General features: G+C 41.3%; 2 protein-coding genes across 2 annotated transcripts; both read left to right on the forward strand.

Moving 5' to 3' along the window:
* hoxc10a (homeobox C10a) lies at nt 1-2,752 on the forward strand. The gene is made up of 2 exons (XM_026368282.1): nt 1-685; nt 2,475-2,752. The coding sequence occupies exons 1-2, from the start codon at nt 1-3 to the stop codon at nt 2,750-2,752; spliced, it is 963 nt and encodes a 320-aa protein (XP_026224067.1).
* A 7,880-nt stretch (nt 2,753-10,632) lies between these two features.
* hoxc9a (homeobox C9a) lies at nt 10,633-12,435 on the forward strand. Its single transcript, XM_026368421.1, has 2 exons — nt 10,633-11,176; nt 12,191-12,435. Exons 1-2 carry the CDS (start codon nt 10,633-10,635, stop codon nt 12,433-12,435), a joined length of 789 nt encoding a protein of 262 aa, XP_026224206.1.
* The last annotated feature ends 3,676 nt before the right edge of the window (nt 12,436-16,111 follow it).

Below are 16,111 nucleotides of genomic sequence, written 5' to 3' on the forward strand. Positions count from 1 at the left end.
ATGTCATGTCCGAATAACATAGCGCCCGGTAACTTCCTGATGGATTCCTTAATGGGAGGATCATCTTCCTTCAGGGGTGAGGGGTATTCCAGCAGCCCCGGAATGTACATCCACACAGCTGCAGAGTACGGATATTCAGTGATGAGAAACATTGGAAAGGTTGGACCATCTTCACTTTCCAAAAGAGACGAGGTTCCTCCGGGCGGTCTGTCGCTCAGCGGGTTCCAGGATGCTCCCTACCTGTCAACACAGATGGCCACATGGACCCCAGGCTCCAAAACCAGCAGGGGCGAACAACCTGTTGCCCAGTGTTTACAACCCTGCTCTTTTCCAGCGGGCAACGTCAAAGAGGAGGCGTTTTGTTGCCTCTATCAGGATGACAGCAATAAGGGGAAGCGGACAACAGAGTCGGCCACTTACATCCGGCTTGGGGACAATAGCTGCCGGCCTGAGCACACTGCCGCCCCGTCCAGTGACTGTTTCCAGGTGTACAACGCAGAGAGGCCGCACCAGGACGACCCGCAGTTCCCCTCCGGCTTCCCTCTGACCCACTTGGCGACATCTGTTGAATCAGCAGCAGAATCAACGCTAAGTTTCAACAAACCGGCGCAGGAAACGACGGGCAAGGTTTTAAAGACAGATGAGAATCAGAGCAGGAAGGAGGAGAAGGCCAAGAGTGACAGCTGCTCAGAAAACTCGGACGGGGAATCAAAAGGTAGACCGCCAGGCCTAACACCCCACCCACTCTGCTTCCCCAATACTAATGAACACATGTAGGCATTCATGCATGCAAACACACACACACACACCTACACACACGCACACATAATCTGTAGACAGTTCCACTAAAATCTGTGTGTGTGTGTGTGTGTGTGCACGTTGTGATGTGATGTGTCGTGGCCTAGTCACACAGACTTGGGTTTGATAGTCTGAGTCTTATGGGCTATGGGGGCATTTGACAGCCTCACCTAGCGGGGGTTATGGTGCCCGTGGCATTTAACACCTTTCCATTAATGTGAGAATGTGAGATGGGCAGTTATCATTGAAATAAACACACACTCTCTCTCTCTCACTCTCTCATTCTCTCTCTTACATGGCTCATTTACATTGTGAGGCATAACCATTTTCAACAGGACCATTTTACGCCCCCAAATTCTGGGATTGGTCCAAACATAAAATTCTGCCGTTTTGCTCCACATTTAAAAACATTTTGTCATAATGTCCTGGCTTGTTAAAGACTTCAGGGAACATTTCTCAGTATTTGATTTACGAATGCTTTATTAGAAATACATTTACACTTTTCTGCACAATTTCTGATGATTCAGTCCAGTTTTTAAAACATTATTATTAATTATTAAAATCCACGTTTGAGCGTAACTTTTCTTTCCCTTATTGCTTCTAGCAGCAGATTGATGAGAACCTAGTTAGTCATTTTAAGACAGAACCACACATTTTTATGACAAGTTAATAAACTAAAATTTACGGATTTTTAATTATATTGTAGCGAACGTTTTAATTTTAAACACACTTGCGCACGAAAACGTATTATTATTATTATTATTGTTATTATTATTATTATGCAAACAAATGTATGCTAACCAATTTATTTAGCTCTTACTTAAAATTCACTTCATTTTATGTTATTTATGGATTTACCACGCATACATGATAACAGTGTTGTTTTAATTTAATTGGAAGGTGTGTGTGTCTGTGTGTGTGCGTGTGTGTGTGTGTCTGTGTGTGAGTGATCCCTGTTAATCCCATATTACTGAATTAAATGTTTTGATAGTGATTAAATGTGGGACACACGCTGAGTGTTCACATTAAGGTAATTATTACTGTAATGTGTGTGTGTGTGTATATGTGTGTGTGTGTGTGTACAAGCAACAATGGCACTATTCCCTTGAGTCCGCAACCTAATCAAGAAATTAACAGGATGTGCATCACTGTGATTTTCCTCGCTATCACCAACATGCCGTGTTTCTTTGTCTTATTTTTTTATTTTTTCTAAATGTGCTGTCGTGCTTCTGGGACTACTTTTTGTTTTAGGATAAACATCCAAAAATTTTCATTTGGCTCCGGTGTGCAAAGGTAATAAAGTTTTATGGCAGTCTGAGGTCTAGCATAGACAAAATAAGTGCTTACACACCCCAGGTTGATTTGATCTAATTATAGTTGTACATCACACAAAAGCAATTTGCAAGCAGTAGGAGTTGTAACAATAGGTGTGGTGCTGCTGTTGACGCTGTTCAGTCGTCCAAGTGAGACTCAAGGAGATTCTTATCCAGGTAAATCTGCTCTTAAACCTACTCGTTTTGACTCAGAATGGTACTAAATGTGCATTTGATGAAAGGGCGTGTACACAGAGACCAGTGCGTTGATGGATGTTCTAATGCTGCGTTTGATCTGTGCCTAATATTAGTGCCCGGATTTGGCGAAAGTAGCTCACTGTTGTATTTCTCCTGCTCCGGTAGATGATTTATCCTCGGAAAAGACAACGGGAAGCTGGTTAAAAGCCAAAAGTGGGAGGAAAAAGCGATGTCCCTACACAAAGCACCAGACGCTGGAGCTGGAGAAGGAGTTCTTGTTCAATATGTATCTGTCTCGGGAGCGCCGCCTGGAGATCAGCCGGAGTATCAACCTGACCGACAGACAGGTCAAGATCTGGTTCCAAAACAGGCGCATGAAGCTCAAGAAGCTCAACAGGGAGAGCAGAGAAAGAGAGCGGGGTGCAGTTTACAACTTCTCCTGAAGAAGAATTTATTTAACCTACACACACAGACTCACACATTACACTCACACACAAGCACGTACACACTCACACACATGCACATGCGTAGCCACGACGGGGACAGACACTGAGACATGCATGACAGCATGTGTCATCTTATAATCCATGCAGTAATGATTTATCATGTTCTTTTTAATGTGCACACACCACACACACACACACACACACACACACACAGCGTGCCTTCATATATACACTAGAAAATGCTGCAGTTTGCAACAGGATTGGAACAATGAGGTTTATTATCTATCTCGATAATTTTAATATAACATGCGCCAAATTTAAGGGGGAGGCAAGCTCGAGTAGTCTATGAATAAGTGGTGGCATGTTAGCAGGTTACCTTTGCAGAGCTATAATGAATGTTTTGCAGTTTCTTCGTTGATGTCTCTTGCTGTGGCATATTCACGCTCTGTAATGTGCATGCATAAGACGATATTAAGCTATATTATGGCAAACGATTCCAAAACAATAAAAGGAAGGGGAAACGGAAAGGTATTACCAACTTTGTCCTTCCCCTGGCATAGTGGTGAGAATGAGAGGGAGGGAGAGACACTGCGGATGATAGAAGGAGATCATGGCAGTTTTAATAGAAGTGAGAGACCATAACGTTGATTTAAATATTATCCAGGTGACCACAGTAAGTCAAGGTCATAAAATTCTAATGTCAGGTTCGCCCTGGAAAGCGTTGGGGGTGGATTTTATGATCTGCAAATATAATGTGCTGCAGCAGTAAAGATGCGTTTAAAGGTGTGTGTGGAGGAGGGCTAATCCACACAGTGGAGACTGCAATGTGCAGGGTCCAGGCGAGGCGCTGGGCTGAAAGGAGCAACCGCCTCTGCTCGGGATCATGGAGCTTCATGGGACCAGGAGATAAGAAAGATGGTGGATAAAGGGACAGCGACTGCTGCAGGAGCAATAATAACAACAAGCATCACGACAAACACGTGGATAACTAACGCACCGGGAAGGCGCCTGCAGGAAGCAAGTGAAGGTAGGACTCAGATTTCCTGTTTTGGAAAGTGTGCCACATCTGTCAAGGGAACTTACCTGACAGCTCTTGTGACACTCACGGTACCATGTGCTGCTGTTTTCTGTCTCTTTGTCACTGCACCCATTGTTTGTTGCTGATTATAATTGCATTGTTTCCGGATATTTACTCTGACTGACTCTGTTAAACTCGCTTATTTGGTGCAGCTGATCAAATGGTTGCTGTGCTGCTACAACACTTTATGGAATAAGAACAATGGCATATTAAGACTGACGCGATTTTCTGTGAGTAAACGACTCAAAACATGCAGAGCTATCTAAGTTAACTAGTGGCAGTGTGATAGTAGCTTGATTTCACCCTTTAGTAGTTGATTGTGCTGGTACTCGCCTTTTCTCTTTGTGCTGGATAGTGATAATCCTGACTTGGCTTTTGCATGCATTGTCCTTTCCGTGGATTTTAACCCCTTTTGCGCGAAGCTGAAGCGTGGTTTAGGTAGTTTCATGTTGTTGGGGTTGGCTTCCTGGCTCGGCAACAAGAAACTGCCTTGATTACGTCAGTTCGTCTTCATCAAGGGCACAATTTCCGCTGAATTACCCCTATAGTCACCAGGCTCCCCGCAAATGGCATTGTAAATGAACTGAGCTGCAATACCTCGGACACAGACGTTTTCTTTCTTTCTTTGCTGTTATTTTGTGGTGGGCTGTAAAACCTTCCAGGAAAGAGAATAGGTTGTAAACAACATGGGGTAAAATTTTAGACTGTGCTGTTGCATCTGTCATCAGCGACTGTCTGGTTAGTTTTGGTGGTTTCAGATCCTCGGTGAGATGATGTGATCTGATGGATGCTTTGATAATCGACTCGTTCGTTGTCTGACATATTTTTGTAAACACAAAATGGAAGCGACCTGACATGTCCTTCATCTTATCTGGTCAGTCTTTGTTTAGGTGGCTGCTAATGCATCACAGCCTGAAATGTTTGATTCCAAAATGAAGTGCACTTCCCATTTCAAACTTGCTGGAAACTTTTTATATTAAGGATAAATTTAAACCTAAATAATTCCTAGAAAATAATTCTGATATCGAAAGTGCACAATAACGCTTTGTGCCAGAAATTATTCACTAGTAAGACTTTACTTTAGGTCGGAGGCCGGTTTTATACTATTTTGAGTGAAATGTGTGTAAACGCTTGTTTTGCATTAAACATTAGTTTATGTCTGAAAGCAAAGTTGCTGTTTTTATACCTGTTAACGAGCAAGATATGCGTGAGTTTACACATTAATTCTATGTATAAATTAAAATACATAGAATCTATTTTAAAACAAACCAACTGCCTTTAGCCTATATTAGTACTATTTTAATGAAATGATGTTTTAGTGGAGTAGTAGACTGAAGTATTACAGCACACCAGTGACTCACTGACCATTCAATGTAGGTCTAACCATATTCAGCTTTAAACAGTAATCCAATCTATTGTTAACCATATTTATGAACAATTATGCTTTAACTTAGACAAATTAACCAAAGAAAATAAAGATCACCATCAAGACGCACCTCAGAGAAACACAACAACTTATCAGTGGAACAGTCCGCTGTAGTGCTGCATTCAGCATCTCCTCTGCAACAGAGTCCAGTGTTTGTTCTGGTCACTATTTCCCCTTGTTTTCTCACCCCCCCCCTCCCTCTGGCGGTAGTGCAACTGGAGGAGACGGTCTGGAATCCAAAGTCACTTTCATTCAGCTCAGTGAATGAGTGTCTCTCTTGGAATGCATCACTGACTAAGACTTTACAGCGCTGGAAACAGCCCCGAGAGCTGCAGAGATTCACCCTAAAACCATATACACATAAAGCAATTTATTCCTCTTTGTAGTGGCCCACAGGAACTGAAGCCTTTAGACAGCCACTTCCTAGGGACAGCTCGAGATGTGTTACTGCCACTGACAGGATCAGACATGAAACAAATGTGCCAGTGGCTTTTTCTTCTTCTTCTTCTTCTTCTTTTGACACACATTAGAGTTTTTCAGATTCAGATTCATTTAAGATTCAAAAACAGGAAAATTGTTTTGCCTGTGATATATAGAATAGATTAACATCCTGGACGAAGCTTTGTTATATGTTTTATACACGACTCAAATCTTAAGTCGAGGGACAATAACGTTTTTTAAATTTGATTTTAAACTCACATTTCTGATCATTAATGGTTAAAGTAACTCCAACTGTGGTCTTTTTACATAGTTTAAATCGTTTTTAAAAGGACGATTAATAACTAATATTTAAGTATGAGCATGAATATTTTCATTGATTAGAATTTTTTATCAAAGCTGCTTAACACAGAAACAAAATTTATGGTTATGAACGTTTTTTTTTTTCAATGAAATAAACAGCATCATTATCGCCATTTGCCATTTTAAACAGAACATTTAGTTTTTTGGGAAGAGAAAGACAAATAAGCGACAGGCCTTCTCACAATCAGAATATCTACGCTGATTTGCACCGTGTCTCACTTCTAGTTATACTGGAAAACCACAATATTATAATTAAGAGGCGTGTGTGGATTTTGTATTTTGTGAAACTGTGAAACTGGAAGTGTGTTAGGACAGTGCTGGTAATTGTGTGGCCTTTCAGCGGATCACACTGACTCTTGGTTGTGCGGCGGTGACTATAATAATAAATTGTCTTATACAATATATGTAGGTAAAGCACAAAGTCAGGTAGGTTGCACTGTGCGTGAGAGAAAGGCACATTTAACTGGGGGGTTCATGGGCAAATATACGTTGTATCAGACTAGTAGAGATAATGTGTCATCACCTCAGGGACAAACGGACTTGAGAAGGACTTCTATCCAGACGCTGTAAGAGACCTAAAACTAAGCTGCGCTAATGTTGACTGTCTGTTTGTAGATTAAGTGCAAGTTACCAGAAGTGCAGCGTTTTCAAGTGCGACATTGCAGCTGATTTCTGTAATATCTGACTTATTTTTTAAAATGTAATTTTATGTAGTTTGTCTTATTTGGGGTTGCAGGACGGTGTGTGTGTGTGTGTGTGTGTGTAACGGCAACATTACCACTGTTAATGAAAGTGGTTGTACTCACTTTCATGTCGTGAAGCCAGACAACATGACAGGACGTGTCTAATGACTGAAGTGTGGTACTATGCATAGCTAAAATCATTCCTTAAGTATTCATCTACCTAGAAATGATACAAACTGGTTATGCTGCTGTAAAATGCAAAGCTCAGTGTTGCTTGACAATGAAGATGAATCACCACCCTAACGTGTACAGGAAATCATTTGAGCTTAGTCATCCTGTCGAGCTCTGTCCTATTATGCACTGTCCTATGAAGATTTGGTGTTTTAATTACCTGCATTCATCTCAACTGGAACTTTTTTCTTCTTCTTTTCTACATTTTACGCTAAAACTGCATTCAGGTGGTGCAAACACATTTATAAACGTAAACATTTGTGTCTGAATGGCGACGTAGATCCGTCAGTAGAATAACGCAGTTGTTTTCGTTAATAATGTCAAATGTGAAAGGCCAGTGCACAGCGGCAACTCGGATACACCCAAACTGTGACTCACTGTTGTATTTATGTCCATTATCGTCGATTGAAATGTACCAGCTGTGATAAAATAGTTTCAAAAACAAAAACAACCGTGTCCACTTCAGTACAGCTGTTGTAAACATGCGAACATTCACCTACTGACATGTCTTTTGCGTAATTCTGCACGAGTATAGTCTTCTGAAACACATTTTGTTCCGTTTTTTATGAATGAAGAGCTAAATTTTATATTAGATAAATAATTCGGTATTATATTGAATTGCGGAATGAGCTTCCTGCGTCGCTTCTGATTTATTGAAATCAACAGAAACATCTATTTGTGTTTCATGATAAGATCATAATATTCCCTATTTGTACTGAGATAAAAACACCTATTTTATTCAGTCTAAGTACAGACTGGAAAACGTTTAGATGTAAATGTGTGGTGTTGGAGTATAAATATAAGAACCTGACTAGACTAACTTGACTATAAACGAAAATGCAGACTATGCGTCTAAAGGCCAGGCAGCAGCAGCTTGGTGTCCTTTGTGTCTTCCCATCTTTTAATCATGTATTGTCGCTTTCTCTGCCGATTTCGAGGCCTTCGTATACTAGTGATGCGCCTGTAGGATCAAAACACACAACTAACAAACCACTGCTGTTGGTTTTGTTTTCCTTTAAAGCTGAGCCTGCGTCAAATGTAGAGGAAGAGGTGAAAATATGAAATGTGTAAGATTTATTCCTTTGGCAGGATCATTTTTAATGGCCTAGTTATAAATACAGTTCAGTTCAGGTAAAAGAGAAATTGCGGGAAAAAAAGAAACTACAACAAAGAGATGTTTAATTGTGTATTTGTTTATTTTAGCAAGTGGGTAAACAAGTGTGATAAACAGTAAAAAACAGTTATCCTCACTTCTTTTTAATACAGGCGCGCACACGTACACAAACACATATCCACCCCATTACAGGCACAAAGTCAAAACCATGTGAAGGATGTCCTTGGATTAAACTCTGAACGTAGTGACAGACTAAAATGTCTCTATGTGAAAACGGGTTATGCTAATAAATGGTCATAACTAAGCACTTTATTTCATTTTGTTTTTATGGCAGCAGCGAAATAAACGGACTTAAACCTTCAGCCTGCGGAAAACACACAACTTAAAAATGATCTGATTTAAGATGAGGTAAATTTAGTAAACTGTTTCCTATTTGGAAACATGTGGAGAAATGTTTGACTGGCCACAGACTTGCGCATTCATCAGCACACACACCAGGACACCATTTGGCGTTATCCGGGTTAAGGTCTGGCGTCTGGCCTTTTAAATTTCATGGTTGAATCTGAACTCAGCAGCCATGACAAACATTCCTCATCCTGATGCCTTTTTCCTAATTACATTTAGTTTTACGTGATTCGGTGTAAATCACTTAATCCTATCGTGTGAGAAATTATTTGAACTATTATAGGACATAATAATCTAGGCTAATTTCTGACGCCCTTTTCATTTGGCGGTGACAACGACAATTCTTTTGCTCCTACAGGTGCACTACATACTTTAATTGATGCCTGTAAATTGTAACCTATTTAGAAAATTGTCTTCGTAGTCATTTCATATTTTGCAATGTATGGTAGGCTACACAGTGCGCTCACTTTGTAATTTCAGCATGGTGAAATGCGGTTTTCTCAGTAGCACTACTATAATTTAACTTGTATTTTAATTGCACACAGCCTTATATTTAGCTTCCTCGTCTCCGAGTTTGCAGTTCAACTTGCCTTTTTGAGTGTTTTTTGTATGAACTATTGGCCCACAGGACCAGAAAAAGAGAGAAAATGTCATCACAACAAGAATTTACGCAGATTACCGCGCACATCACACAAAATAAATAGCACACATCACGCTAAAGCCATAGAATAAATACGCATCCACACTCACTAAATAAACATAAAACCCATCATAATGACACGTCAACATCACCGTTTCTCAGCACGCACAAATACTCAGTTACCTCATCGCAGACTTGTAACGTGTCCTGCTTTTAGTAGTATTTACTACTGCACTAGCTATCTTGTTGTCTAATCGTGCAGTGTGCACATATGCACTAAACCTCCAGTAGCTATTTCTGTCACAGTTAGTCTGATTGTTCTTCATGTGACACTGCAGAGACTTCGGTTTCTCCTGCTTCATGGTATATTGCTATTATGTGTTTGCAGCCCTGTAGAAGAGTTCAGGGTCGTTTCACAGCCTGCTGGCTGGCACGCTACAGTATTACAGGGCAAAACAGTAAAGCCCTGCTATTAGATGCTACAGTAACATTATCCCTGTTATGATAGCTTTCATAGTTAGCCCCTTAACGAACCTTTTTACCTTCCCTGCTCTGCATCTCCACTTTCCTGTCTTCGGCATTTCTTGTTTGGTATTTCACATGCACGCAGTGGCGGTGTGGTTTTATGTTGAGCAAGAAACTCGGATGCAGCCTTATTAACGACACGTTTATGAACAATCAAATGGTCCTCGTTAAAATTTATTGATGGGCATTAAAAACACGAACGGTCACTTGCCAAATATAGCCCGCTACAGTGGGCTGCTTGTCAGGAATCTGAATCTCCTCCTCTCCTATCTCCACAGACCCCATTTAATCTGGTGCACTCTTGTTAAAACGGTGCAAACTTTATTGTTGTGTCCCGCACCCAGTATTTTGATTCCCTCTGTCTGGTCTATCATGTAGCTAATGTGCAGGAGCCTCTGTGTGCTGAGAAACAAACAGTATTCCGCTGGAAGTTATAAACCCTTCACTTGATCAAATGCGCTGCTGGTTTGATTGAGATAAAACGCGTCAATGATTCAATAAACACTCCAGTGCTGGAATACTATCCCCTGTAACAATGTGGGGCTGCGATTTTGCCAGACAGAGATTGATTACACCATCAAATAGTGCCTTGCTCGGTTTTAGACATAGCCTAATGTGCGCAGGTCTGTTCTGCGACGAGAGGAGGATCCGCTATTAACACCACGACAACACATTTTCTTCATTAAAAAACACGGTTGTTGGAATTACCTCTAATACGTCCCGGAAAACAGCGAACGAGTACATTGTTTAATCCCATTTATGCGCTTTGGTATCCCAGGATAAGTGGCGCATTGATCCACTGTACAATTTTTGTCGGGGTAAATATAATCACGTGTCAGGGAGTCAGCCAATAGCAGCCCGGGAAGCGCTGAGAAATAATTACCTGCCTTGATTGTTCTATGGCTAGATAAAAAAGTACACATACACTCCATATAATAATCGGATGCATGTAAAAGAGTCGGGGAGGCTTCGACATGTCGACCACGGGTCCCATAAGTAATTATTATGTGGACTCCTTGATCAACCATGAAAACGAGGATGTCCTTGCTGCAACTCGGTTTTCGGCGCCCGTTTCGCACCCAGCCGGCCCTCGTCCGACGTCCCTAGTACCGGAGTGTGCTGACTATCCTTCCTGCAGCTTCGCACCCAAGCCACCCGTCTTCTCCACCTCCTGGGCCCCTGTACACACCCAGTCATCAGTGGTTTACCATCCATACAGTCATCAACCTCACTTAGGCACAGACTCGAGGTATATGCGGTCATGGCTGGAGCCGATATCAGGCGCCGTGCCTTTCCATGGCTATCCGGGGAACAGCAGGCACTATGGGCTGAAGCCCGACGCCTTTCAGGAGCACAGAGCTGGCGAGTGTCTCGGCTCCAGCGGACGGACCTACACGGATTATCTGTACTGCTCATCCACTGACATGCGAGACAAGACACAGCAGAATATCCCCTCTCCCGAGTCGGAGCTCCTGGCATCAGGGAAACATAAAGACGAGAAACCGGAGCTCGATCCGAGTAAGTTCAAGCTCCTACAGTCTCTTTCAGCCGGGTGGGACTTTTAGTTTGCTATTGTGTAAACCTACATTTGCTTCCAGGCAACTTAACGCCCTGCATACCGTGATATTGTAAGCTCTTCCATCCTCCCTTTTTCTGCTCAGCTCGGAATCGCCGCTGCTAGGGGGAAGCTTTAGGAACTGTAAAAGACAAATGCCACTAGGCTAATATTGGGGCAATAAAACCAGACGGGGCTGTAAACATGGACTCAAACCTACAGGAAGACGTTGAATTTGGAAGGATGTTGCATAATGTGAAAATCATGCCAAGGTGTTCCTTTAAAGTGAGCGATCCAAGACGACATGTGAATCAATATTCACCAGTAAATGTCGTATGGTGCATTTTTACGGCCACATTTTGACCCCGTGCCTGCACATACGGCACATCAAACCCTATAAGCCGGCGCTCAGTCCTATGTTTTATATGTAGGCCCATCCTGTGAGGGAGAGCCATAATTTAATCTCCAGCTGCAAAATACATTATTCATCCACACAGCAGTGAGAAGATTAGATGCATACAGTTACATAAGATAATTTGCTGTCCTCTCTGTGTCCAAAACAAATTCACATGACTCTTCCAGCCAACTTGAGGAATGTAGGGACGTACTCGAGGACTTTCACCACGGACCTGTTATGGCTTGAACCACAGGCCATTTTATGGGCCAATAAAGTGAATAAGCGCATTGAGTATTTTACGACGGTGTTACTCACAAGTTAAGGGACAATGAAGCACATCAGTGTAGGCTTAGGTAGTGTAAGGTTGAAAATCCTCCTTCAAAACGTTTACTGTCTCATCAGATCTAATAGCAAACACTAAAGCTGTGTATGATTTGAGACTGGTTTCAGTAGTGGCAGAATCGGTGGAGGTTTTAACACCCCTGTGATGGTCGTTTTTCACTGACTCACTTCTACAAATGTCACTGTGTTGTCCCTGTTGCTATTGTGTCTTCATTATTGTTATGGTTTTTATTTGCAGATAACCCCGTGGCAAATTGGATACATGCCCGCTCCACAAGGAAGAAGCGATGCCCTTATACAAAGTACCAGACTCTCGAACTGGAGAAGGAGTTTTTGTTTAACATGTACCTCACTAGAGACCGCCGGTACGAGGTCGCTAGAGTCCTGAATCTGACCGAGAGACAGGTCAAAATCTGGTTTCAAAACCGGCGAATGAAGATGAAGAAAATGAACAAAGAAAAGAGCGACAGCAAAGAGCAATAATGTGGACTGAAGTGTGAAAACCACCCTAATAACCACTAGTGACATGGACAACACAGATGTACCAAAACACACGATCACACCGCTCCTCTTCACGTTTGTCTTTTTGTTGGATTTTGAATTGTTTGGTGCTGGTGGCTGTGTTCCAGCACACAAATATGTGTTCAGCGCAAAGAGGAGAAAAAAAAAAGAAAAGAAAGAAAAACAGAGGAGATAATTACATTCTACTTTTACTTCGAAATACCTACTTAAGTTTTTTTTTTTTTTTTTTTTTTGGTAAGAGAAATGACACAAGCGCCCGTTTGGATACATTAAAACTGTCCGAAGAAAGCATACTTGAATTCTTCTGAATTTCACAAACCATAATTTATGATGTGAATGTTCCTTCCATGTTTATTTTCTTTCTACCTTGTTGTGCAGGTGGAGTATTTTGTACAGAAACAGAACATCTGCGATCTGACTTGTCTGTCTTGTATTTTTGTGATAGTTGTTGCTGTATTTGTGCATCTCTTTTTTGACTGTAGACTACAAGTTTAAATATAAAGTGTAGATATAGAACTCTGCAAATATAAACATAATCACCACGGGCTTGTTTTCTGTATTTATTGTGACTCAGTGTCGGTATCATGTTTGCGACCAAACACAAATTGGTACACGGCAGCACAGAGGGCCCCAACAAACAGCCTCTTATTCAGTATCAGAAAACCGCACAAAGTTTCCAAATAACTATTGGCCAGGCAGCACATTACAAACACATGCATGTTAATTATGCCTCTACAGTTCTTCATCTAATATGTTTTAACCAACAAACATTCCTCCAAGTACAGCTAAGGCCTGGATGAGCTCTGCCACTGCAAATAATAATAATAATAATAATAGCGAGGTTGGAAAACTAAACATAGCGCGCTGTGAGGAGGTTTCAGCAAGTCAAGGTTGTTTTAAATTTTCTTTGTGCTGTTCTTAATGAGCCTATTTTAAGTCTTGACTACCTACATGTGGACTTTTACTTAATAATAGGAGCCAACGCAACAAATAGCTGAACATTAATAGCTGCGTTTGGTTTAGTGAAGGATAAAACAAATGTCTCCAAAATGAATAAACGCCGGTTTCGTGGTAAATATTCGTCGTGCTCTTGTGTTTACGGTTTTACTAATATGAATCATGCACAGCATAGCTCTTTTCAAACGCACGCAAACTATCGTTTAGAAGCAAAACCAAACACAAGAGGAATTAGCGCCATTTATTTAATGGATCCACGTGTGTTGAAAGTGCCGGATGAGACTAATTGTCGTTTTCCACAAATGTACTCGTTTGTAAATAGTAACCGCTGATATAGTTTGTTCTTAATGAATCAACTTCTTAATAAACCTATATTTTATTTTCTACATTTGCCAAGCCCACGGATGATCACAAACTCGGAGACAGTTTGAAGTGAAAGACAATTTCTCTTGTGTCACATTTGTTTCCTGGGATAGGCCTAAATTGCCTTTTTGTGGTGGCAAACAATACGGACAGGATGCTGCAATTTCAAAGCCCAATCCTGTGCATTTCCGCTCAGCTCGGACAAAAATGCCAGTTTTACAGCCCCTGTTGGAGCACGGCTGTTTGTCTCAAATGCAGACGAACAAAGCAAACTCGACTAACTGGCTAGACGTCTGGGCTAAATTACTTTATGGTTTTAATGGACGGTGGTGGTGGACTCGTTCAAAGGAGAGTCATGCGCACTGTTCAGGAGACTTTCTCCTGATGGGCCAGCCACAACCCCCCTGCACTTCATCACAAGTTGTCTATTAGCCTACAATTAGATGAGGCAAAAGTCGATAATATTAGGCATAAACGTGAGTGCTGCAGAGTGCCACTGCTGCTATATGAAAGCAGGTAGCGGCCATGGCAGGAAAAAAAAAACAGAGGCTGCATCCATTGAAAGTCTGCTGGGAAATCAGAGGAGAGTGGAATCATGTAGTTACAGATTTTGTAGTAAACAGCTGCTTCAACTCTTCAGCTTTATTTAAGGAAAAGGGACAGAATACATGCACGGTTTGGACAAACGGGGAGACCACGTCTGGCCACATCACAGCTGTTTCTGATTGGTGGATTCGTGCGGGGCCTAGGGCGACGTCTGAACACTAGATGACGCTGTTGGTCCATGTTTTGAGCAGAGTCTGTGTGTCGAAGGGCTTTTTTTTACAGCTCTGTGGCTTGGCTGCAGGATGAAGAGCAACCTATCGATGACAAAATGACAGATATGATCACCCACCGCATTTAGTGTAATAGGCCACAGAGCAGCACTCCGGAATGCACAGAGCTGCTTGTTGTGTTGGACAGAAAATATGTGCGTTAACAGACTTTTCCCCTTATTTTTCCATCGCTCCATTTATTTTTTTTTAATTGCATCGTGTTTGATTCGGCTTTGTGAGGCACATATTTATTCATGTCTTTGTCACTGTTGTCTCTTGAAAAAACCTTTGTTAATGTTCCTACATTTCTAAATTGACAGAACTATTATGGTATTTTAAATATTTCTACTTATGGTGTACTCAGGAAACAGGATCATGTTCTCAGATTTTAATTTAAACAATGGAAACATTATTTACATTTGTGTGGGATAGTCATGCCCTGTGTGTGTGACTCCTGTGTGTGTACTAATGCGCGTTATTTTAACAAATGACTACACAATGACAATAATTACTGAAGAGCCAGAAACCATGCTTGAATGTAGAGTACTTTAATAACAATTCATATCCAATTAGAGCAAAAATAAAACACTAACAGCAAAAATAATAGACTCAAATAATACATATACAACAACATGAAAAATAATCTAAAATAAATAAATTACAATAGTTACTACACAGATGGTTTATGAATGTTTTTATGTATCCTTAGTATTTGACGGTCGCGACATACCCGTAGTTCAAGTCCCCAAGAAATGTGCAACAATGATTGGCAATCTGCATATTTATAGAGTGTGAAAGGTCTATAAATTCGCCCAGTGCGCCTTTCATATTTTACGACGATGTGTATAAAACGTTACTAACGCCACAAAAACCACACTGGCATATTTGGAGAGAGAGCCCATTCAAGTATTGAGCTGGGAATTTGTGCGCGCGTTGATTGTAGCTAAACATCCAGTGTAACATTTTATGAACTCCTCCATGTGGGAGATTTACTGCTTATCCTCGCCGATTTTATAGGGTCAGTAAGTGGCACCTAGTATGCGTAGGTCGTGTTTATATTTGCTTGTGTCTGTGTTTTACAGCGCATGGTGCAAGTGTGTCGCTCCGGCCTTTACTCGATTACGCCGAGGTGGATGTTCTGTCCTCAACTCACTGGCTGCATGGTTTCACTTGTCCGCATGTATATGTCATAGCTTCACATTTGAAAAAATGCACTATAGTATTTTTCGTATTGTGTTAAATAACATGCTGGTTTACATGAGATCCTGAGTCGCTGTGTTCACCCACTGGAGCCCATCAAAGGTCAACAAGGTCTATTTTATAGAATTACACGTCGGTCTCTAAGCTTGGACTGTGAACGGGAAAACACCAACTCAAAACAACTTCATCCGTTTTTAAAGCAGAAACCATTCTTCCTTTATACATCATAACCTTCACATAAAGACTAACTAAACTATCATTTCAGGCTGTAGTGCACAGGCACCCCGCTCCGTAGTCTGTAC

This window comes from Anabas testudineus, chromosome 7 (assembly GCF_900324465.2).
Source record: "Anabas testudineus chromosome 7, fAnaTes1.2, whole genome shotgun sequence".
Taxonomy (NCBI): domain Eukaryota; kingdom Metazoa; phylum Chordata; class Actinopteri; order Anabantiformes; family Anabantidae; genus Anabas; species Anabas testudineus.